This window comes from Melozone crissalis, unplaced genomic scaffold, assembly GCF_028551555.1.
Source record: "Melozone crissalis strain CALT ecotype California unplaced genomic scaffold, PUWL_Pcris_2 ptg000013l_1, whole genome shotgun sequence".
In the NCBI taxonomy this organism is placed as follows: domain Eukaryota; kingdom Metazoa; phylum Chordata; class Aves; order Passeriformes; family Passerellidae; genus Melozone; species Melozone crissalis.
The window spans coordinates 16469443-16494729 of record NW_026535791.1 but is presented as its reverse complement, the minus strand read 5'-3'; the positions used below and the strand labels follow the sequence as shown (position 1 = coordinate 16494729).

General features: G+C 41.3%; 1 protein-coding gene across 1 annotated transcript; it reads right to left on the bottom strand.

Annotated features, from left to right (window-relative positions):
- Positions 1–1442: 1442 nt before the first annotated feature.
- On the bottom strand, positions 1443–23210 carry OLFM4 (olfactomedin 4). The gene is made up of 6 exons (XM_054272153.1): positions 23130–23210; positions 20840–20917; positions 17107–17259; positions 10901–11113; positions 9845–9998; positions 1443–2236 (listed from the first exon to the last, which is right to left on the bottom strand). Exons 1-6 carry the CDS (start codon positions 23208–23210, stop codon positions 1443–1445), a joined length of 1473 nt encoding a protein of 490 aa, XP_054128128.1.
- Positions 23211–25287: the final 2077 nt, after the last annotated feature.

The window sequence follows — 25287 nt, the reverse complement described above, 5'->3', positions numbered from 1 at the left end:
TGGCTCTATAGAACAGCTGAGATTCTTTGAAACAGTTTTTTATTAAAACAAAAGCAATCATTTGCATACATGTTGATTTTGATTATCAGAGGACACAGATACAGTTGCATATGTAACAGAAGAAAAATTAATCACATGAACTGCTTTCTTTGTCATTTCTAAGCTCTGAATTTCAGTGTTTTAGCTTGTTTTCTGATGTGATGAAAATAAGACATTGTTACAGTGCACATATTCAGAAACTATCACACAATACCCATTTAAGAATATGAAAACTCTATCATATATTCAACTAGTTTGAAAAGACTTATGTTTTCCACAAGACCTCTTACCTTGCTGTGAGACAGAATTACCCAGGGAACAAATAGGAGCCTAGATTAATGAGGCTCTCAGGAATCTAATTACAGAATGGCAAAAATGTTGAAAAGAGCCACATCAAATAACGTGTCTGTTACTCTATGGCAGTGCGTTATACACACCGAGCGCCACTCGTGGCCAATAAAGTCAATGGGAGGATTTGCATAAACTTAGAAGAACATAAAGAAAAGGAAAACAGCGCTCTTTGCACTGCACTGGCTGGAAAACGGAGTATATGACTAGATTATAGTAAGACCATTTGTAGGGCCAGGTTTAGATACACAAAATTAATAAGGGAAGCAGAGTGAGACAGAAGGGAACACTGATGAAAACCATACTGCCAGTTTTGCCTCCACAAGCACTCCAATAAGGCAGCCTGGTAGTGTGGCAACTTGGGAGAGTGTTGAACTGCTTGGAGGCAGCTAGAGTTGGGGGCCAAGGGCCAGTGTCCCACTGCATCACTGCTGTCGAGGGCAGTGAGCCCTGTCCCTTCCACAATGCCTTCCCTTCCTGCGGTAGCACCCTCACAGCAAAGTGCATTTTTAGTCTCCCTCCTGAAGCCTTGAGCCAGATACCACTGCTTCCAACTAAAAAATGGATTGCTGTCTTCCAACCAAGTCTACTTCCTAATCTATTTTAATCCTTCAATTAATTTCTCTGAGGCCTCATTTCACTCTGATGAAGACCAGTGGAAATTCATTCTGTTTCTGGGTGCCTTGCTTGTGTTACTCTGACAAATGCAAATCAGTAGGTAATTAGCTACTCAGTCACCACATAGTCTGTGCCCAGCTATTTCTGCAAACAAAAAGCACTGAATCTACCCCCCAGAAAATGGACAATTGAAAAGCACTGAGCACCAATAAACACCAAGAAAAACCTAAAAAACCCCATAACGCCAACTGCTGCCAGCAATATTAGTGGTGAGAGTGGGCAATTCCTTTAAAGAGTATAAGTACCTGTAAGACACCCCCACATAAAGGTCACCAGACTAGATGAACTCTGAACTGACAGTAGCATTGTCTAAAGGTCCATTGGATCTCTCATATTGGCTGCTGCCAGTTTTGTCATATGTGAATGTCCCAGAGGTACTAAGGCTGAAAAGTCACATCGTATCTTACAAGGTAGCTATCACTGTAAACATACAGTTTCTGATCTGTGGGGCTGTAATCAATACTCTGGATTGTATCTAACTTTTTATCCATGATGATACTCACTCTGTTTTCTTGGCCAGTACTTGTGTCATACATGTAGAAGATCTCCTCTTTCTTAGTGTTCAACGGCCTTGTGGCGTAAAGAACACCACATACCATGAAAGCATTGGAAACAGATGGCTTGTACTGTCTCGTCTGCCAAGTATTTAGCACATCAAGTGTGGTCTCATTGAGCTTGCTAATCACAATGTTGCCCACGTTATTTTCAGTTGAATATATTACCCATAACCCACTTTCATCCACGGCAAAATCTATGTCCTGCCATGCTACGCCTGCATAAGAGAAGCGGTTACCAATAGCAGCATTTGGAAGCTCCTTCCTCAAAACCTCAGTGTTTGTGTTTATATTGTGCTTCACCATATATCTGGAACCATAACGATGATAGTACAAATAATTTTTATAAAGGGCAGCACCACTTCCTTCCCCATATACTATTCTCCTTTCATACGTGTATTTAAACAGCAGCAAATCATCAAAGGAATTATAAATTCTAAAGTATTCTAAGTATCTACCATCGGTGTTCAATGGTGCAACCCAATAGACGTCATTCTCTGGGTTAGAGGGATCATAATCTCTACCCCAGGAACCATATTTGTAGGAAAATCCTCTCCAGTTCAGCTTGGCAACATAAGGCTGGCTAACATTCATCGGTCCACGGTGAATGCAGGTACCTGTAAGTAAAGAGAAAAAAACCAAAACAAACAGGTTTTCCAAATGTCATTACTAGGGGAGAGGTTTTGCACACCGTAGCCTCTAGACTGTGCTTAGAAGAGAATAGCTTTGTGACCAAGCACACCCATAAATGCACAGCTTCGTGTGTAAAAGGCTCCTTTTGGGCTAAGGTCAGCAACTGGATGGCACCCAGTGTTCTAAGTTGACTCAAAAACTCAGAAAAAAAAATTGAGTCCACATTATTACACTTATTTTAAAGAGGAGGTGGGGGATTAATTCACAGAAAGTAGGTGCTCGCTGTGCTGTTCCATACAAGGGACAGATTTCTGTTTCTACCCATTTGAGGCAGGCCAACATGATGCATTAGGAAATCCCCTGGAAAATACAATTTCAGAAGCATTTTAGGTTATTTTCTACCTCAGTGGAACAGAAAGCATGGGAGTTGGGGGAAAAAAAGAATGAGGAGCATCTGATTTCTGTGTATTTCACTGTGAAGGGGAAGCAAGGAGCAGAAGCAGCAGTAATTCCAGAGTCACATTTCAGATTAGCATTCTGCTGTCAGAATCACAGCTTTACAACTGTGTGTCACAGCCACATGGTGCCTTCCACCTCAGGCCCTCAAAGAAATCTGCAGACAGTAACAACCACAGCCCAGGAAATGCACACTGATATTACTCTGACTTTTCATGTGGGGCAACTCTAAAGAAAATATGACTTCAAGCTGAACCAGACACATATCAACTGCAAAACCATTTTCAGCATCATGGAAAAAAATAATTTAAATACAAAAAAACAGTTTCCTTTTACTCATGCTGAATTAGTGACATTCCTGTTTCCTGATAAATTCTCAATATTGTAAGTCACTTGTAGGGAAAAAACTCCACTCTAAAATGTCCCTGGGCTTCTGTTCAGTGTGAAGCTGCCACTGGCAAAAACCAGCATGCACTTTTCCAAGTGTTAACATTAGCTTTTTGTATTACTGCCACAAAAGTGTCCCAGATTTTTCTCTGTAAGGTTATCTTCACCTGAGGTAATGGAGACAGAGATATCTAAGTGGCTGGCACCAGCTCACAAGCTTAGTGGTACTCCAATGTGTCCCAGTTCAACAGGATGTTCAAGCTACTAGATAGCCTTCCTTATTAAAGATGGAGTACAATATGAATAGACCCAAGTCTCACACATAAGTTAGTGAATAAATTAATGGCCAAAAATTTTGGTGTTAATAATACCTCCCTCAAAACCGGAATTCTGTGCTCTGACAGCTATGGTGGTGATGAAAGTCAAGACTAACTTTTGAGGAGTGGGAACTACATCATGATTTCTTGCAGCTTCTATGACAAGAATAGTTCATAAGCTCAGTCATATGAAGGGATGTCTGGCATATAAATAACCTCTGTCTTATCACAAAGGAGAAAGGGGAATAACAGAGAAAGATTTTTTTCCTTTTGCCCTCAAAGCTGACCATCCCTAAGCATGGCCAGACAATACTTATGGAGATGAATTGGAAACTCCTGAAACCACAGACAGGAAAAGTCTAGGAAACATTTTGTTCTCAAAGGCTTTGCAGTCTACCTCACAGAAAGAAGGAAAATTAGAGGCAGACCAATCTGAAGTATTCTACTTGGAAAAAGACTGGGAAACAAGATAATTAGTGAAAGAAATGCACAGTTGCAAAAGAAGAGAAATTTTTTCTAATCTGCTTTGCCGAGGAGAAAGGTGCTCTGCCTGTGGGACTAGAAAAACTGTGTCCTGAATGTTAGTAGAGTCCAAGCACTGACATTTGTGCCCATGTGTAAAGGTGGTTTGGGCAGTGAAGCTCTGCGTGTCTCCCCCTTGCTCAAAATGTATTATTTCTCTGCTTCTGCTGCATACCACCTTCACTCCTCACAGTTTTGTACTGTCTTATGCTAGTGACTGTGACCTGAGGGACATGTGATTCACCTGCAGCCTTCTCAACATCTGTGAGGAAGGTGGGGAGCAGTTTTATATTAAATATAAATCACTATAATGAGATAAGTCCCTATGTCCCCAGGCCATGTTGGCAACTTCCTTGGGGGCAGTACTGCCCATGGGAGTAGCTCCTCATCACTGAGTCTCCATCTCATCTCTGATGGCAGAGAAGGTGGCACAAATTGTAAACACTCCCATCTCCTCCCCCAGACTCTTTTGTGTCCTGGGTTTCTTGCAGCTGAAACATGGCATGACCCTGGTTGAATGCTGCTTCCCTTCGTGCCACCAAGAATCCATTCGAATCAGCATTCCTGGCTGGGAGCAGATGAGCATTTAAGCATGCACTTAAGTGCTTTACAAAGGACGAGGCCCTGGAGCAGAAACCTCATTTCCAAATATAGCACACAAGGCAGGCACTGCTGGATGGCTGGCCAGGCTGGATCTCTGGAAATGGCACGTAGCATGTCTAGTAACATGGCCTCAGCACTTGGCACAGCTACCAGCATTTGGAGGTGCCTGCACCTCAGCTCATGCAAGGGGAGAAAGCTAAGGCAGCCAGTGCAAAATGGCTTGCAGCCTGCCAACTTCATAAATCAATTTGAACTGTTTTTTTCTCATATCTCTAATATGTATTGTTACCTCTGGCATGAGGACTTCTTTAAAGCTGGCAACATATTGAATATATTACTGTGCTTACATCACAATAAGCTTATCTCAGAATTAAATGGTTATTAAATGCTCTAAAACTCTTCATTTGTTTAAAAAAATGTAGCACCAAAGCTTGCAGGTAGTGAAGCACGGCTAAGCTCATCTATATGCGACCTCGAATAATTTTTCATGTCATTAAGCAGAACACAATTCCAGATTTATTTCAATAATTTATACATTGTTTCATAAATAAAAAACAAACGTGTGTTCAGCAGAGAGACCTTTTTTTACAAAAGAAATAATAAATTATTATTTCTTCCCTTAAAGAGATCTCTCTGCTGAACACTTGTTTGGTTTTTATTTATGAAACAATGAATTATTAAAATAAAGTTAGAAGTGTGTTCCGTTTTAATGACATCAAAAATTGTCTGAGGTTTCTATAGAGTGTGTGCTTGATTTTTATTTCCTTGAAAATTCTCCCATAATTATTATTTTTTTTAACAAAAATCCTCTGTGGTAGTTGGGGGTGATCTGTCTTTCACACAGGTTCAGAAGAATTCATTGTTGTTTATTTAATCTAAACTTGCCTCCCTGTCTAGATCTTGTGGGAAAAAAATGCACAAAGGAAACAAAGTGTCATGTAATTTTGTAAATATTAGAAGGTACTTGAAATAAATCCATATGCATTATTCAAACTTCCAAGTTTTTAACTCCTTTCTCCATTGTTTTGGGCCACAGATAAATGACGTCCTGGTATTTCTGCCTTCCTTTGTCTCATGCTTATGTAGCAAACAGAGAAGAGAAGGACTAGCACAGGTACATACACACATGCTTGTCTCCACAAAAAGAACCAGTATCCCAGCTCAGTTATATACCAATCCTTCTGATTCATCAGAAAAGAGCTGACACAGAGTTGTCAGGACTGCAGGTAGCCTGACTTGGTTGGCCAACAGGCTGCAGACTGAGCATGAGGCACACGCTGCTGGGTCTCACTTTGCCCACTTCACTGGGAAGCACTGGCAGAGCACATCAGCTTCCTACTCCAACAGTGCAAGAAAACATTCCAGCAACCTCCTCCCACCAGGCAGCTGTGTCTGATTGCAGAAGAGAAGGGACCACCCTTGGCCTATGCAGACAAAGGTCACAGGACAAGGTGGGACCCACATTGGAAGGAACTCCCTCAAGGGACACAGACACCAGAAGCAGGCTGGTGCTACATTCTCACACAGGCTCCCTACCACCAGATGTGCACCCTCCCCCCCATCAGATGAACCTCTGCATCCAGATGTGGGAGCTGTTTCCTAGCTTTACTAGGGCTTGAGATACCAAAGACTGAACTCTGAAGGAAAGGCTCATCCTGGCTCCTACTGTCTCACCGACACAAAAAGACCCACAAAGACGCTCCAGTCTTCCTCCAGTATCATGGGGGACAGAGGCAGGCTTGCAGCTGCATAAAAGACCTGTGTGGGCAACATCTAATAGGGGATGGGGTGGAGGGAGGGCATCAGCTCCCTCCAGTGCCAGTGAATAAATGCATGTGTCTCCAGGGGTAGTTCAGGGAGTTCTGGGGAGGACAACCGGACAGCTCTTTTCAGGTGCCCCTAGGCATATCTCTCTCTTTGTGTATGGATGCATTCACTTCAAAACACAACCCAAACATTAAAAAAAAGACAGCTTAGGTCCATAAGAGGTAAAACATAAGCTAAGAGTGAAATCACTGTAAGACTCCAATAAGATTGCCTAAGTTTCAGCATTAGACTACTCCAGGTACTTTTCCTGCTGAGACCTACTCACCAGTAGCTTGAAACCCTAATTTCTGAGTGTATAAAATACAGGAATAAAAAAAACAATTATTTTCCTTTCTTTCCATTTTACCTTTGAATTTCACCTGACTCACTTCTCTCTGCTTCTTCTCTCACATCATTTCAGTGAGGTGCAACACAGCATCTGCCACAGAGTCCTCAAAAGACCATCCTGGGGTCTTTTCTGTCTATACCTACCCAATGCAACCACATGAGATCAGCCCAAAGGAAAACTAATGGATAAATATTTCTTCCCACTGGAGTGGTGAGGAGAGAGATGCCATGAACCACTGCAGATAGGAAAGCCAGTGACACTTATGGGGATGACTACCTAGATATCAGACACTCAGACATACACCTCTTCAGTCAGGGTAAGGCAAATGGAAACCAGTGATTTCTTTCTGCTATGTTATTTGAAAACAGGCCTGCTCACTCGAAGAAATACAGCAGCAAAAGCCTTGGGGGACAGAGTCAGAGGGGCTGCATACTACAGCAGTGTGAAGCAAGAAGCTTTAATTAAACTTGCTTTTAGACTCATGATCTTAGACAGCTTAGGGATTAGCCAAGCTCTCTCTAGTTCATGCTGCCTACCCAAAATATGCAGGAGAGAGGATGAAGGGGGGAAGAAAAAGCAATCTGAAAACAGGACAAAGAGTGAGTTTAATACAAACATAATAAATATAATATGAACTAAAATCGGGGCAAGGCCAAGAGGTTTGGCAGGAATTCACGACATTCAAGCTTGCAAAGAAAACATACTGAAATTGTATTCAAACACACAAATGGGTGCTAGAAAGCTCCAGAGGCTTAGCTGTGAGAGTCTATGCAGCACCTCCAAAATGACCAGGAGATGCAGCTTTCTCACATACTTACTCCATCTTCCCAAGAAAAAATATCTTACTGCTTTTAAGTGTTTTCAGGTACAGTCTGCAGGACATGTAGCTGCTCTACAAAATCCTCTGCACAGATGATAACTGCACCCCATGAGTCACACAAAGTCACAATATGCTAGTCCTCTGTGAATTAGCAGGGATCTGAGCACAGCACCTAGGTTCATCTCCCAGCATGAAGAAAACTTGCCAGCATACAACAGTTTCTCTGCCAGTTCTTTCTGCCAGCATACAACAGTTTCTCTCCTTAGAGACCACACTCACCCTGAAGGAGGCCATGTGCTAACACACCCACACACATCCTCCAACCCCTCCCAGGTTCCTACCTCTGGACAGAAAAACTCTCAGATGACACCAAAGGTTGTCCTCAGCTGATGTCAGTGCTAGTAACTCTCTGGAAGTTGTTATACCAAGTAGGGTTTTTACCTCCTTCATTATTTTCTGCTACAGGGCAGTGTTGCCTTATGCAAAGGTGCCTGAACTGTCTGACCAGTCCAGAATGAGGCAATGCTGAAGCAATACCATTTTGGGACCAGATAAAGTCTACCCATCTCCCTACTGTGCCCTGAGAAATAATGCTGAATAAGTCTATTTCAGTCACAATTCCATGTAGTTCCATTTACCCACCCCAGAGCTACCATCCTTCTCTAGACCATGACTTGCCTTTACCTGCATGGAGCTGCTCTCCAAGCGGTTTCCCCTTTCCTGCACTGTGAAAGCTGCTATGTCCCACAGACACAACAACCACCCAGGTGATAAAAGCAGCCCTCTCCTCCATCACTCATGGAAGGAAAAAGTATTCTTGTTCTGGAGCTCAGGACTTTCTCACCAAAACAAAAGCTTGCTGTAGGCTTGAAGAGAACGAGATTGTTTCTTTCCACACACCATCACCCTCAATAAATCAGTGAGATGCCCTTCAAGTACTTCTAAAACATTGTGCAGGTTTTTTTCATTGAAATATTTCAAGCCCTTCCTTAAGGAGCCGAGAAGGGCCTTGAGGTTTTTTTTTTTTTTCTGCAGGTTTTTGTTATGGATTTCTCTCCTGTCTGATTCCCAGACAAGGTGTTACTCATGCATTCTGTCAGAGAAACACAGCAACTGCTTGCATCGCCGTGAAGCCCTAAGGAGGGACTGCTCACCCCAAGGGAAGCTTGTATCTCTGCCTCTCACCTTTCAAATGAGATGTTTGAATTAGCTGACCTCAAGGTGATGAGAGCTAAATGCTGGTAGGGCAAATCTGTACTCCTTGAAAGCAGGACACAGCTCCTCCTTTGCTATAGGCTCCTCTAGCTGATTGTTAACCAGCTTATGGGGAAAAGCAATAATCCTCCCCTGGGTATTGTACACAACACAGCACTTTTGCTCTTACAATACTCTGGCTAAAGGACGTCCCTGTGCATAAAACACTCAAGGGACCAACCTGGTTTTAGAAATCCTCCTGTCTGTTAGCAACTGGGATTCTTGACCTGGCATATCCAATCTAGTGCTCCCTAAATGTTTTGCTCCAGTATGTCATATCTGACTCTCAAAATCTCTCAGACTATCACTCTCAATGTGATTTTTCAAACTGAACACAATGCACAGACAAAAGTTCTTTCAGTTATAAACTAATTACCACGCACCCTGTAACTCAACACCATTATATGAACAGCTCTCTGAAAGCCATTGATCCAGGCCCCAAAATAAAACCTTTCCTAGTTAAGAAAACTGTAAATTCTTAGTTCCATTGAAATCAGTAATACAGCTCCTCCTTTTCTTCCTGAGATCAGAGTTTTCCCCCAGGTCCCTTGACCACCTGTTTTAGAAGGATCTTTTGATTGTCAAGCAAAATAATCTTCATGCAAAGCTCTCCTCTGGAGCTTACACATCTACAGCTTTAATACATCAACAGTTGCTCATACATTTTCCAAGAAGCATTAGAGCAATATTGCCATGAACACAGGTCACTTTCATAGGAACTACTGAAATCAAAGCTAATTAGTAAAAAGATGACATTTGCCACAGGGAATTGTTCTGAAAAAAAAAAAAAAAAGGGCAAGAGGGATAGAATAGAGATTCACTTTTCAAACTATGGGTAAGAAGAAGACTGAAATTCCTTCTAGCTGTAAACAGCTACTGTGTTTGTAAGAATTTGAGTCCTGCCTTCATTTTCCTTTTGTACCATTGATGAAACATTAGGAGCTGTCAGCTCAATTTTTCAAGAGCTAAGGAGTATCCTTACAATTGTATTTAATATTAACAAAGGGAAATCTCTGCATTTACAGTTCTAACCATGTATTATATTACCCCTTATGTGTTACCCAACAGAAATGCTTACCTGGTGGGAAATAAGGAGGTGGTGTAGTTCTGGTTGCGTTCTCTTCACACTCTTTCAACCGATTCTGCAGGGACGCAATTTGTCGACGAATTGCAAGGACATTGTTTTTGTCCAGTGACTCTAGTTCATTTACCAGTATAGTCAGATTGGTGATCTAGAGGGGAAAAAAGACAGCAAGTTTAATGCCAGTGTTATTTTACAGATATTTGCAGGCAGGGCTGACCACAGAAGACGCTACAGAAAATGGTTCTAAGAAATAGACCTTATGCTCATAGCCTCAGCTTGACATTTCCAGCAGAGTACATAGCCACAAGGATATGCTTTAAGACTAAGTTGTGTAACAGTGTGCAAAAATAGTGTTATTTTAGTCATAGTGTAAAACTATGCAGCGAGTCTTGGGCACGTAGCTGTTAAACATAAAAAGTACTTATTCCAGCCTTACAAAAGTATCTGCAAATTTTATTTGCAAAGATAAATAGTTTTCTTAATCACCTGCTTGATGATATGGAGGACATTGGAGCAAATGAGATTTCACTTTCCATCTTAAGTAATCATTCTCTCTAGGTGAGTGATTAACTACAATTTTGAAAATGTGATTTATAGTCTGCTAGGAAGGTGATAGTCTTTCCCACTTCTTGATTTCTTATTGATTGAGCCACTGCCTTAGCAACCAGAAGCTAATTTTTTAATTATCTAAATTAAAGTGCAGAGGCTTTCAAGCATGGGGGTCTGAAAATTAATATTTATTATAATAATTTAATCAGCTTGTGTGTTTAACACTATGCAAAACTTTTAATTTTCAGGCAGATATTTGGCAGAACCAAAATGAACTCCATTTGGTTTGGGATTGCTTTACTTTTCTGTGCTCTATACCAAGGAATAAGATGCTAATACATTTAAGGTCAAGCTTTCTTTTAATTTATGCTGATGAAATGCTAAAATAATTCCACTAGCTGCAGTAGAGACAGACTGCATTTCCTCAACCTTAACACTAAAGAGAGAATGGACTATCTGTGTACTTCAACCCTCTGTGGCTAATCAAAACCTTGGCAATACCTCCAAATATATTTGCTCAACGATGGCATTGCTTCCAACAAGGCTGGGTTTCAGCTGAGTGACCAGCCTCTCCAGGTCACTGATTTCCACTTTCAGTAACTGGAAGTCCAGCTCCGTGTAAGATACACCACCCGTCTCCACTTGCTGCACTCTGATGGTTAGATTGAGGATTTGCTGCTGATACAGTTCAATTCTTTTTGAGTACTCCCTAACCTGAAAGAAAGAAAAGAAAAAAGAGATACATATTCAGGTTAGCAAACAAGACAAGGCTGGCTGACATCCTTATTGTATTTCTGAGAAATAGATATATAAAACAGATATATTTCTGAGTATCCTATGCATATCTTCCACATATTTGTCATATATATTATTCACATAAACTGCATAAATGTAATTCTCATCACATCCATTAAAAAATATAAAATTTAACCCACATTTATTGTCAGCAGACTCAAAAAATCCCCTCAGAAATGCCTGGGGATAACTGAAGGCAGAATTTTACTCACAGTCTTCCATTTTTTTAATTCATTGCCAATATTGTCTCTGTGAGCTAATTTTATCCTCAGTATGCCAAGAACTTACATTGGTGAAAATTTTATTAGGAAATCCACAGTGTATTATCTCTCAAAAGCAACCAGAGAAGGCTGCAAAATGCAATAAAGGATCCCCAAGTTTTTCAACTTCATTTCCTATTAACTCTGAATCCAAATAGGACTTTACCCTGTGTACATTTGAATTGTGTCAAACATTGGCAGAACTGATTTGATGCTTGTCTTTGGGCAGGGAGGAAACATTTAAACACAGTGTTAAAAATCAAATCTGGTTTAAATGAAAGTGTTAAATTTATGGCAGACGTTAGCTGGAGTAATTTATATAGCAGCCTTTTCAGTCTTTGAAGCATTAAATAGTTGTCCAGATAAATATATTTTCACACATATATCTGCTGAGATAAAGGTCACAGCACAAGCATTGTGAAACAGAATGTTAAGAATATTATATGGATTTGGGACTTCCCTTAGAAATGTTAGTTCCTTGAAATTTAACGCTTTGGTAAAGGCGCATAATTTCTCTCCCATATGCTTCATATATCATTATATCACAAAGATAAGTAGGAATAAATGTAAATAGCTTGTTGCACTAGTAAGTTCATATTTATACCCTCAGATGGTATTTGTGCCTCTATCTACAGCACTGTAATTTCCATTACTATTATTTCTTCAGCTGAAAGACTTACCCTACATCTTCGCATGCATTCTTGCATTATCTTAACATTAAAATAAAGTCAACACTTCTTTCCCACTGTCTGAAATCCTACCATGGTGTGAAGATCACAGACTCCCTGTTTTTCTGCTCTGGCAGTAGCCCTTGAGACATGGACCCAGGAAAAAAACCCACATTTCTCAAATAATTCCTTTCAATCCTGCTTGAATCCCTTGGGTACCAAAGAGGAGGTATGGGAGCTCATAGCATGGAAATTAGTAAGTTATACAGTGATGTGGATTAAGGAGGAGAAGCATAAGAGTAAATCCTCTGTTCAGAAGTATAATTATCAATAATGGCACAACTACACCATCAATCTTAAGCCACTACAAAAGCCCTGCATGGACATACATAGTATACACCAAAACCAGGATGCTCAGTTCCATGTATTTAAATCTGAGTTTGAAACAGATCTTCTGTTCTAAATGTGTGCAGCCAGGCTTCAAGCTGCTCAAAACTGTCGAGTTTCCACAAGCTGTAGCAGAAGCACCCTGGCTCACAGCACTGGATGCTCTAGATCTCCCAGATCAAGCCAGGATAACTTCAAGTCATTGATTTAGGAATCAAAAATTATATAATTCAAGTTACACAATTAAGAATCAAAAAATAACAGCCTGAAAGACCTAGACCTAGTTCCTTGTTACTGGCTAGCAACAGTGATAGCTGGGATCCCTTGCCATAGCCGCCACCATCATCTGGTAGGTAATAGCAAGAAGAACCAATCCTTTTGGAAAAGTCAGCAGTTCTTGGACCTCACACTTTCAATGATCACCAAAATGAGTTTGGTGTTGAAAGACAACCTGTAAAAAATCATTTGGAAAAATTATTCAAAGGTGAATGTTTAAACTGTGGGTCTAGAGTTTGTTCAACAACAACAACAACAAATGTTAGGATATTATTCCAGCCTGAGAAGTATGAAGCAAGTCCATTTTTGAGCAAAATTGCACTGCTGAGTGAAGCTATGTCTATCACAGAGGTATCCGGAAATCTGTCTAGGTATTAATAACCTTTCCCACAATAATACTGGAAATAATTAATGAACTTTCTCACAGTAATACTGGTAATAATAATGCAATACACACCAAATCTACAAACCACGGAAATAAACAGGCTGCTGAAATTAATGATGGCTACACATTAGTGAGTAACCTGTGAATTTGAAGTTTTCTCCAGGGTTTTCAGAGCCTGGACAAAATGCTGAGGGCTGGAACAAGGCATACATAGTTATTTCAGCCCTGACTGCAGAATGCAGACCTCAAGTTCTCCTCCCATATTAGAGGATTTTCACTCAGTCAACCATCTAGGTCATTTAAGGACACGTCAACAGCATCCAGCAGAGTATAGCTGAGCCTGAACCAGCACCATCGCTCTGCAGTGCTCTGCACAGCCACACCAGCGTCGCAGAGAGCTTAAGCTAATAGCTCCCCTGGCGAATTATAGGACAAATAAAATTTTCTCAGCAGTGCTGCACTAACAGGTCTACACTGCTTTTGCAGATAAATCCAGCACATATGTTAAACACTGCAATGCTCTGTGTGGAGATGCCTGCCTGCTCAGATCTGGTTTAGGAGTTTCTGCGGGTTAGAAATATCGGTTGAAAAAAGCACACGATATTGCTCTGTTGATTGGCAGATAGATTTAAGCAGCTTGTAATCCCTGCTCTTCTACTGCACCTACCTGCTAGAGACTGCCTGTAGTCTCTTGACAGGCTGGCACAGAATTTCTGTGCATATCCTATTTTTAGGGATACAGATCAATAACTAGTAGTGATTGCTGCTGCATTTGTCATAAAAGCCTCAAGTAGGGTACGATGAGTGCATAGGGCCTGGATTAGCCCCTTATGGGAAGAAAATGGAACCATGTGAGGAACATGTAAGGGGAAAAATCCTCAGTTTCAGTTTTTCCTCATTCCAAGCATTGTCACCTTCGTTTAATGAAAAGGGCAGGAAAAATCTGCAATGCTCATTTAATGTGTCATTTACCTGCAACTGGTATTTATCAAAACAGGTTTTGCAGCATGCAAGCAGACACTTCTCCAGCACACATTTGGAGATACAGAAGGGGGGAAAAAAGGTGCAAGATGAAGATGCAAAAGAAAAAATGTGAGAGGAATGAGGGTAAGTAAGAAAGAAATTACAAACCCAGCAACCTTCTAAAATCATTCAGCCCAGGACACTGGCTTAGAGCAGGTTTGACCTCTACAGATCCATAAGGAGCAAGGCTGGCAGTCTGCCTTCTGAGATGGAGCAGAATTCCATTGCAGGTCAACCTGTTTTGAAAAGCAGGGGGCTTTGCCCCTGTTTCTGTTAAGTCAGAATGTCGTGGCCATTGTGAGCCATGTTCTGAGGCACATTCTCTCCTTGTGATCGTGTACTGATCCACCCCTGTTACAGAATTGTCCTCTCCCTTTTCCTATTGAGAGGAACAGCCAATTCCCACTTTGCTTTAAAAGGTTAATTTTCTTCTGTAATCATAATTATGCTGGCAAAGGTTGATGTGACAGAGAAAAATTAGTCTGGTATTTTCAGCCTACAGTTTGTACTCACTTGGCACATGAGAGCATCTCTTTATCTGCAAGCTTCCTTGCCTGCTGATTCTATAAAAGGACCCCCTTGCTTTTTGAATTAGCCAACAATCAGGCAAAAGGTTAATGATTCAATCAGGTTGTTTATCTGGGACTTGTAGCACATGGCAAGCATCCTTAAAAGGGTCCAATCCTGCAGCTCCAATCCAGGAAAAGTTCCCATGAGTTTCAGAGGGCGTTTTAGCAGAGCAACAAAAGCATGGATTCTCAGAGCCAAAAAAGGAAGAATTCGGTAGAAAGTCCCACTTCTGTGGTGAGCTGGGTTATGTCTGAATGCAATTCCCTAGGAATTTGCTCAGGATCATTTCTAATAATGATCAATATTGAAAGTTTGGGTTTCCTCCATTGCATTATTTCCTGGTCTCTATGAGTATAATCATGACTGAATTAAGATACAGGATTGTATAAGAAGCATTTTTATACAATTTGAAAGGTAAAGAATTTTTGAGCACGGAGATTCATGCATGACGGGATCTCAGAATACTTAAGTTCAGATATCAATAAGGCAATGCTCAAAAACTCTCTTCTTTCTATAAAAGAATAGAACATTATAACTGAGAAATCTCACACACATCAATTTACACCAAAATTCAATTTCTGACCTAAAGTGTCTCTGTGCCCATATCACACCAAAGTATATGTCACACTTCAACTAGATGCATTGTAACACTGCTTGGCTGATTGGTCTCGACAGGATGAAATTCAGTGAAGCCTGAGTTAGGTCAGGAATTTTCACTGTCTGCAGCGAGAATTGCAAGTTGAGGTCAGTGTCTACACTGCGGTACACTGCTGGGCATGGAGGGGTGACAACAGCCACAGCAGCTGACACCAGCTGGCAACCTAGACATTAAAGTCTAGGGTGGGGCTGAGTGCTTGCCCTGAATTTAGAGATGAGTTCCAGGTACAAATCTGGACACCTTATTTTAGGTATCTATAGCAGTAACTTGTGTTTTTATATGAGCAAGATATCTGAATTCATTGGAGAGCTGAGGTTGTCCACACAGAGAGGTCAAGCAGCACTTGAGATGGTCTCATATCTGCCTGGCACTAGCCTAAAGGGAACATGCACCATTCTGAGTAAAATACCAGTAAGAGATAGGTTACACCAGCACAAGAGACCGGGAAAGGTGGTACACAACCACGTCGAAGAATCATGCCAATGATTCTTTAGCTAGGAATCACGTCCCTCATCCTATTCCTCAGCACAATTACTTTCAAATGCTGGCACTGACCACAGTGGGAACAGTATGGGGGCCTGAAATCTCAGGGGTTTTCATGGCTCATTAACCCTGAGCTGCACTTCCATGCTCCAAGGGATCAGGTAACTCCTGCGCTTGGAGGCAGCAGGACTTATGTCAGTTTGTCCTTCATATGCCTGCTGACAGCTGAACGTGTTTCACTGTTAGCTCCAGCTCTTTCAAAACAAACTATTTGAACTGAAAGATCTTACCACAGAATCCTACGCCTGTTGTTGTGGGTTTTATGCACAACTTCTTATCTGTTCTTGATTATACCAGAGGAGGGTTATGAATATTTATGATTAGAATTTATAATTTAATGCTTTGCCTTTTCTGCTGATTAATTCAAGGACACTTCGTTTCTTAAGATGCTTGGTTTCCAAAGAAAACACTTTCTGCTGGACACCCAATCTGAATCCTGAATATTTATCTACCATAAAAAGTCAAAAGCAGACTCCTGTCTTCACAGGCAGCTTCACCCAGTGCACTTCAGCATGTGTAGGTTTGCCTGAGTTCCTCAAAAAATGGATCTCAATTCATGCAGCAAGCAACCAAAGCAGTGTTTGTCTTCAACAGAAATGCATAATTCAGCAGTCTCACTGCCACAGCATCAGATGTTGAAAAGAATGATTTTTTAAACTTTTTTTATTTTTCCCTGTGAGAGAAGAAGCAGTGAAGGGGCACTTATTCACCTACTTCTTCACTCTGGACTGTGATGACCTTTCTCCTCTTTCCCTTCACTGCCTTCTCACAATCTGGCTGGCTTGATACAAATAATAACACATGAAAGAGCAGGAGGCTTGGCTTCCTATAGCATCGTGTAGCAATCACAAACTAATAGAACTGAGCCAAAAGAGGAAAAACATAACCATTCTTCCAAAACATACCATTTGCCTCTAGCTGAAAAGGCCTAGAAAAGAGACCTGAGAATATTCAAATGTATGACATGTTACAATGTCAAAGATTAGAGATTTAGTCACCTTTCTCCTTGTTCTTACAGAGCTCTCTTTCCCACTCTTTTAAAGACACACCACAGAAAAATGCTCACTGCTGTACTTTTTGTGTAGGCAGCCATTCTTAAGAAAAGATGCAACTGTTATTTTTAAGACAAAAGAACACCTTACTTTAGAAAGCTCTGCCTCAAACTTCTCCGAGAGCATTGTGGCTATAATTTCCAGTTGCTCAGCCTTCTGCACTGGAAAGGTGGTATCTGGCAAGTATACAGAGCACTGACAAGTTCCCTCATCATTCACAGAGCCGGACACATTGGCAAAGAGCTGCAAAAACAAATTGGTAAGAAAAAACGTGTTAATATTCTTCTCTAGAATCAGTACATATTAATGTCTAGCAATAATATGAGTTGTGTCAATCATGAGATCAACAATTTCTTTATTAGTCATCTTTCACCTTTTTCTTCCAAGGAACTCAAAATATCTAGCAATTTTTATTACTCATCCTTACAAATCTCTCTAAAAATAGTTAAATATTGCTTTAAAGATTTTACCATTGGAAAAATGGAGACATATAATAGTCCTTACTTTCCCAATCTTATGAACAATGTTCCTAAGATAATGAAATAACTTTTCCACCATATAGAAAAGCAGGCAACAGCAGGAAAAATAATAATGTAGTAAGTTAGGTCATACAGCTACTATTCTGTTCATATAAATTGGACAAATCATTTAGTCATTTACATCCATAGAGAAGAAAGCACTGAAATAGAACTAGTAACCGGGAATGTTAAAAAAAAATCATTCATTTGAAGATTTGCAGCCAGCCACAGCAAACAGACACATGCATTTAATTATACACCACTGAAAGGTGATGAATTAAATATGCAGGTTTGGCCTAGGGTAGAGATTTTTATTTTGCTACAAAATATTGCTCATAACACCCACACATCACAGCTCGCCCATCCATCCTCGTGGATATTTGCCAAAGCTCCTGCCCATGAATTGCCTTGTCCCAGTTGTCTGCATGCTCACAGCATCATCACCAAGCAATGTGCATGAGGGACAGAAAGGTCAGGGCTGGCACCTCCTGATCTTGCCATAATTTACAGCCAAGCACACTGTAGTCTATAAACACCAGGCTGAATACTGAGTGTGTTCAGAACAGTTCTTTTTGTTTGTACACAAAATGTTTCCAATTCATAAACCTATCACGAATTTATTAATAAAGATATTTGATGTTACTTTAAAATATTCTGGCACACACTTCAATGCAGCTGCATATTTTAAAGCTACAGACTTGCTCTTTAAAAACACTTCTTTCTATAATCTCTTCTGCCTTGCAGAAATCCCAGTGTTATTCATGTGTTTTCTCTTTTTCTTTCCCTCTTAAAAATAAAAAAGCAAACAACAAAACTATGTCCTGAGAGCTGACATTTCAACACTTCTTCCCTTGCTTTTTCACAGTTGCTTTCAACTAAAAACTGAAAAACCAGCCCAGAACACACATTGATGACCAGCACCAAAGCTGTCTTGATCTGTGAGCCCGAAAAGAGATGAGCAGCAAGCAGGAATGCTCCCAGTTCGCACTTCTGGCAAGCTCTTTCCTGCAGCCACAACAAACAGCATGCATCACATTTTGAAAGAAAGCATAGAAAGACATGTTATCTGTGTTATTCAAGCACCATGGGTCTTAAAACTTCACTCAGACTGCTGAAGACATTTAACATGAAAGGAAGCAGAGAAGTATCTCATGGCATTCCAGAATGTCCCAGCACATAACTTGCATTGATTTCTCTGCCGGCAGGTTAACAAAGCACTTCTGAAAATCTCACTGAGAACACATCATGTCTAAGTTTCTACGTATTTTTGAAGATGTGGCTACCAGTATGTAAATTACTATGAAAAATTAGTTCCTATGTCACTTAGTCCTCAGTGATTCCTCAGTGCCTGGGCATGGTTGGGATGGCAGGCAAGTTGCTCAGCAAAAAAAAAGGAACAGATGGGAAAGACCAAAAGAAGAAATAAATGTGGCTTAGTGAGTATATGGGAGCTTCTTCAAGACTGTTGCATATTAGCATGCTAATTTTTGTGTGGAAGGTATTGTGTAACACAAATATGAGTACATGTCTACAAGAGAGAGTATGCTATACATTGTATAGCAACAGTGTGTGGAGTACCTTTGTATGCATTATACACCCTGCTGTAAACTACAGTCTCAACTGTATTATACCAATCAGTTTTCTGGACTTAGCATGCCTATTTCATGATCTAAAAAAATCATTCATAAATGTATTCAGATATATCCAAAAAAAACCCCTTGAACTCGTGCTTTTAACCTCCCTGTGAAAAACAATCATTATATTTTAACATTTGAGTTAGGAGGGAGCTTTGAGTTGAAGGCAGAGCTTCACTGCAGTAAGTGCCACTTATATTGAAGCCAACAGTTTCCCCAAAAGAGTGGAAACAGCCTGGGCAGACAGAACTGCTTCCCTTCTTCCACTGACATTACAAACATTAGGATCATGATGTTGACATGACCAAGAAGCATTGTTTAGTTAAAAGCCCCTTGGGTCAATAAGTGCTTCAATCAAAATATAATACCAGCCAAATGACAAGCATGTAACAAAAATTTCTTTCGTCATCCTGTAGAAAAATACATGAGATAGACTGCTACTTTTGATGGAGTTGTACGGTTTTTAAAGTTTAATAATTTATACAGAACGCTCAAAAGAGAGCAAACTGTCCTAGCCTACAGCAAGGACTTGACAGAAACATTTCACTCTGCAAAATTGTTACATATACGCATTTGAAGCAATGAGAAATGCTCCTTCTCCACATCCCTTCAAATTAAGAAAGGGAGTAGGAGCGAGCAGTTACTCAGTTTTCTGAAAATCAGGATATCTGTCACTGTAGCCTAGTGATATGTGCAGCTCTAAATCAGCTATTTGTTTTGCTCATCCCAAGACAAAGAATGAGATCCACAGAAAGAGCATAGCAGGGCCACAGCAGGGACAGAAGCCACTTCAGCTGGGCAAGGAAATGGATAAAGTTTAGTTCCTGCTAACCAGACTCGGAAAGAGAGCCCTGACTCCATTTAACTTTCTAAGTGCTCTACTGGAGCCAGAGACTCAACTCTGTCTCAAAAGAGGTCCCTCCACACACCCCAAATGCCACGCTGGGCTTGCCTGGACATAAAAAAAATCTGCTGTGAAGCTGAATGTGTGCTTTAGACGAACTCTCCTTTTGACAACAATCTGCAGGACCATAGAGGGCAATTGTGACCCACTGAATGTGCTCCACAGTGAACATGTTATTGAACAGTCACTGATAGAATGAGAGAAAGAAACTGAATTCTGAAATCTGCAGACCATGAACTTAAGCACTGTACCAGAAGGCACAGAAATAAGATTCAGGTCCCTCTATCGTCAAATAGCTAATAATATTTTAACTAGGTAAAACAAGGAGAATCAAGTTTTTCTCACTCCCAACAACCAAAAGTGGGCACCCCTCAGAAGATACTTTCAAGGTTCTGTTCTGGTTTATGAGAGAAGACTTCCTTGGGGAAACTGTAATCACCAAACTGTTTGCCACATGGGCATTAAATCCCCAGGGCCCCATCTGTTTCAGGTCTGTGGTTCAGTTCAGTAGTTACAAGGTTAATGCCAAAGTTTTGGATCTGACTTAAGGCATTGAATGACATGGTAACAGCAGTGATAATTTTGGAGATTCACTACTTCCTTAAGTACTGGATACACAACACAAAAATGCTTCTTCCAGGCAGCACAACTGGTTTGCCTGTGTCAGAGTTAAATCACTTAGCAACTGTGTAGCATTAAAAGAAAAGTACATAAGTTCCTAAATTTTGTCTTTTCTGGGCTATATTGAAGAATAGTAATGAATATACCTTTGGGGAAGGGAGCAATTTGCCATTCGTATTCCCAGGCTGAGTCAGATATGGAAGCATCGTACTGAGATGACCAGTCTGAAAAGCAAAGGAAAGGTTGTTTTAGTGTGATTTTCTGCATATGGCACCATCCCTTCCCCACCAGATAGCCCCCATCCTGGAGCTCCAAAGCACTTTGGTTTTATTATGGGAGCTATCCTGAGCAACTGTAACATTTCTGATCTGCTGCTGAGGCGACAGTTTCCCTGGGCACAGCGTCACTTCACAGACACCTCTTCCTGAGGAAAGACTCTGTGTGACCAGAGCAAGGCAGGGGACACTCAGCCTGTCCAGGAGGTGTGAGCTGAGGATGTGAAGGGCAGCTGTGGCAGATTGCATGGCAGTCTAAAAGGACAGTGCCGTGCCCCTCTGCCCTAAATCCAGAGAATGCTGTCCTCCCAGCAGGAATGTCCCCTCCTCACCACCCAGCTCATGCCCCAGCCTCTAAGCAGAGGACTCACTGCCCCTTTCACACTAAGCTGTCAAGCTGTGAGCTGTGATGGCTGGGAAGCATGTTCCACTCTGCTACCAGCACCATGGAGGTGACAGCATCCCACTGTGGAGAGAGAGCACCAGGAGAAGACACCACACTGCCAAGGATACAGCCAGATCCACCCTGGGAGCTTTATAAGCAATAGGAATATACACATTCCCTTTAACTTCCATCTGTGGCTAATGCCTGCCTTCCTGCCACAGCAAGGACAGCAGCTGTCACCCTGGCACCATACTGGGCGTTACCACGGCCCCACACAGTGTGAGGAACACAGCGCATTGCTGTGATGCAGCACACTGTCACCCGTAATGGGATCTCTCCAAAACCTGTGCCAAACTGGGAACTGGAGCAAGACACCCTCAATGTCAAATGGTGTAACAGAAGGAGCATCAAATGGGCTTCCCCTGCAACAGGACACTCACTGCTGGGTGTTTCTGCATTTCCCAAATCCCAGCTGGAACCCTGCTCCTGAGCCAGGGGATGGTGGGATATCCAAATGGCTGGCAAAGGGCAGCTCTATTAAGCAGCGTAAACAAGCTTTGTGGGACAATTTGTCAAATAAACCCTCTTGAACAGGTACTTGTGTGCTCATACAATTACACTGAGCATGATGGGCAGCTGGTAGCAATTAACAGTGTTAGGGCAGAGAGCATCCCAAATTGTGCAAATTACACAAACTCAGGACTACCTTAAAGCTAAGCAGACTAAGGAGGACTTTTTCCCCTATTAACTTCCTATCTTCAGTTTATCAACATATATTTACACCTCCATCTGAATTTTGCAGCTTTTCATTCCTTGAGCAGATAAAAGCACCTTCCCAGGAGGTGCTAACTTCACTGCCTGCATCCACAACACTCCCAAACTTAAAGAAAAATGTAACTAGGGGCACACAGGAATTTCCTGGTTGGTGAATAAACTAGATAAATTAGAAAGAATTACCAGGAGCCAAAATGTCTTTTTTCTTAAATTTTAACTAATAAATACCAAAAAGGCAGTCATTTTTGATCAAACAAACCCAAAATGCTTTGCTTCATTTGAAAAATTTCTTAAGATATTCACAAAATCTTTTCTTGAAAAACTGAAGCCACATTTTAAATTTGAAAAAAAAAAAAAGGACAGAACAAAATCAAAACTATCTTTCATTAATATAATTTTTTGCTTTTAAAAAAACATTTTTCAAAGTTTTCTCCTCCCCCCCTGAATTTGATGCAGCTTTTGGTTGGGGATTATTGTGGGGTTTCTTTCTGATTGATTCGGTCTCCTTTGAATTTCTCTCTTGCCCATCCAGATACAGTTTCTTAGCGAAGAGGGAGAGCATCCAACAATAACCAACCAATATGGGTTTCATGTACCCGGTCACAGAGTATGACAGCAATCATGCAACTGGGAAAGCTCCCACCTCCCAGTTCCTTCCACATCAAAGATGAGGATCTGTTCCTGCTATAACCCCTTGCTAATTAATTAGAAGCTACACAGAGCATTTAATATCCACTCAGATCCTCACTGGGAGTTGCACTCATCTCACCAAAGGCAGAATTTGACTCTGACTTTAAACCTGTGCCTCACTTTTACAGTTATTACCCAGTCCCTATACATTAGCTGGGGGGAGGATGGAGGAATACTTTAAACTTTCTCTATTCAGAGACCTCAACATTTGTAAAATAATTTTCCAGAAAACTTAAAATAATTTTCATCAATCTAAACTGGGTGAGAAGACAAGAAGGCACCATAGCTCAGGTTATGAGACCCCCGTCTTACCACTCCTGTTGCTGCTGTCGTCTCAGCCAGAGCACTCACGCCCTGCATGAGGAAAAGCACAGCCACCAGTGTGTGCTTCATCTTCTCAGCCTGCAGATGCGGCTGCAAAGGGAGAAAGGGTGCCTTTTATAGTACAGTCTGGGGATTTCCCCAACCAAACCTTAAGGAACTTGTACAATATTTTTACAGGTTTTGGATAAATGATGTCATAAACTCATATAATAACCAAGTCACTAACGTACAAAGAACATCAGTTACCATCATAAATTAACCATATCCAATTTTCTAACAGGAAACCTTTTCCATGGGGTAGAGTATCTGATCCTAATCTTGATTCTATAGAACATCAGGTGCTTATTTGCTATGAGAGGTAAACAGACGCTCCCCTTACAGTGACTCAGTCATAAAAATCCTTGTAGATTATTTGAAGATTCCTTCAAAGTTGTGCAGACAATACACATCATTGTGGTATTACTTCTTACATGTACAGAAAAGAGCAGGTCAGGCTACACTGCTCACACACCAGAATCGTGTTTCTCTTGTCCCATAGGTCAACAGATCTTTGCCAATAAGTAAAATACACGGAGGTCTCTACAGCGTTTCAGTTCCCTTAATTCTCACATAGCACAGGTGGGACACAGATTACCTCCCATTTCATTCCCAGCAGGTTTGTGAGTCATATATTAACACTATGTGCCTATTAATGCTTACTTGTACGTTAACACTGTGTACCCATCTATGCTTACTCCCCTGCTCTCTTTTCACGGGGCTGCATTCCACCTGACTACAATGATTCACTATCCTGTCTCCAGAGCACTGATCCAGAGAGATGAAAAGAGGTCACACGCAATTAGCATGGCCCCCACACTCCCCAGCTGTGACACACCACCCGATGAGAGCCAGCAAGCTGCCTGCAGTTCCCAACCCAACTGTGGGAATTCTCCACTTCCAACAAGCTACTGCCTTGATAGAGTCAGCTGCAAACCTCCGGTGCAGAAGAAACTAAAATTTCTTTGCTGGGTTCTTTGGATCCCTGGGAAAAGGAGTTTGGTGTTTGGAAGAAAGGTTCTAGTTGGGACTCAGGGAATGGCTACATCTATGCAGTTATAAAAGTCAAGAAGTCTCTAGACCAAAACATGACCATGACAAAACATCATTTTCCTTTTTCTTCTTCATTCTGTCAGGCTTAGTTGTTCTACTGAGTCAGCAACAAAAGGCTGCAGCTGTGCCAAAGTGAAGAAAGAGGTTAGGAGACTCTTACTCCTTTCCAAAGTTGGTGGGCAGAGGTCAGGGCAGGAGCAGCAGTACTTCTGTGCTGCCTCATACGAAACTCACGTCCCTGGTGAGGAGCTCTTAGGGCTTCCTTGAACTACCATAGCATTATCATCTTCAGGTGGCAATGGGAAAGCTGAGGCTTAGGGCAAATCCATACTAGAAAATTCTTGAGAGAAGCCATGTCCATTGGAGTAAGTAACATGTTTTTTAACCACAGCTTTGCATAAGCATAAGCTTCCTGACATATTCACAAGGCTGACAGCAGCATCTTGCAGGGTACAGATATAATAACTTCTTGCAAAGACATTTTTTCACAGCAGAAGCTGCATCTCTACTGGTGAATTTCATGGCTAATAATTCAATATAAGATAGACAAGACCTGGAAGGCATGTGACAATGTGTAAGCAAAAAGAACCAGAGCCATGCTGGTAGAGCAAGAAAATGAATCCAGGCTTCTTCCTCTCAGGTTACAGCAGTGCGCTTTCCTGTGTAAATCACAGTGCTGTCAAGCGAAGGGAGAGACTGATGCTGTAAGTACAGTCAGGAATAAAGCCCTCAGCTCCAAGAGAAGCAGATTGGCCTGTCAGAGCAGCTGAAGGCTGTGAAATATCCTTTACAATATTAAAAAAACTCTTTGGCCACACCAGAGCAGAGTTCAGGTGCAAACCAGCACATACATGTTGCAGACAACTGGTAAGCCTACACTGCCCACCAGAGTGGCCCCTCTCCCAGATTGTGATAGCCTGATATTGCAGAATTGCCACTTCCTTCCCAGAGTTTGGGGGGGGTTTTTGAGTGAACCAACTGGTCTCCATACAAAACCAAAGGAAACTCTGGAAACAGATCACTCCCTAAAGGTGTCATGGATGAAGGTTTGTTCTTT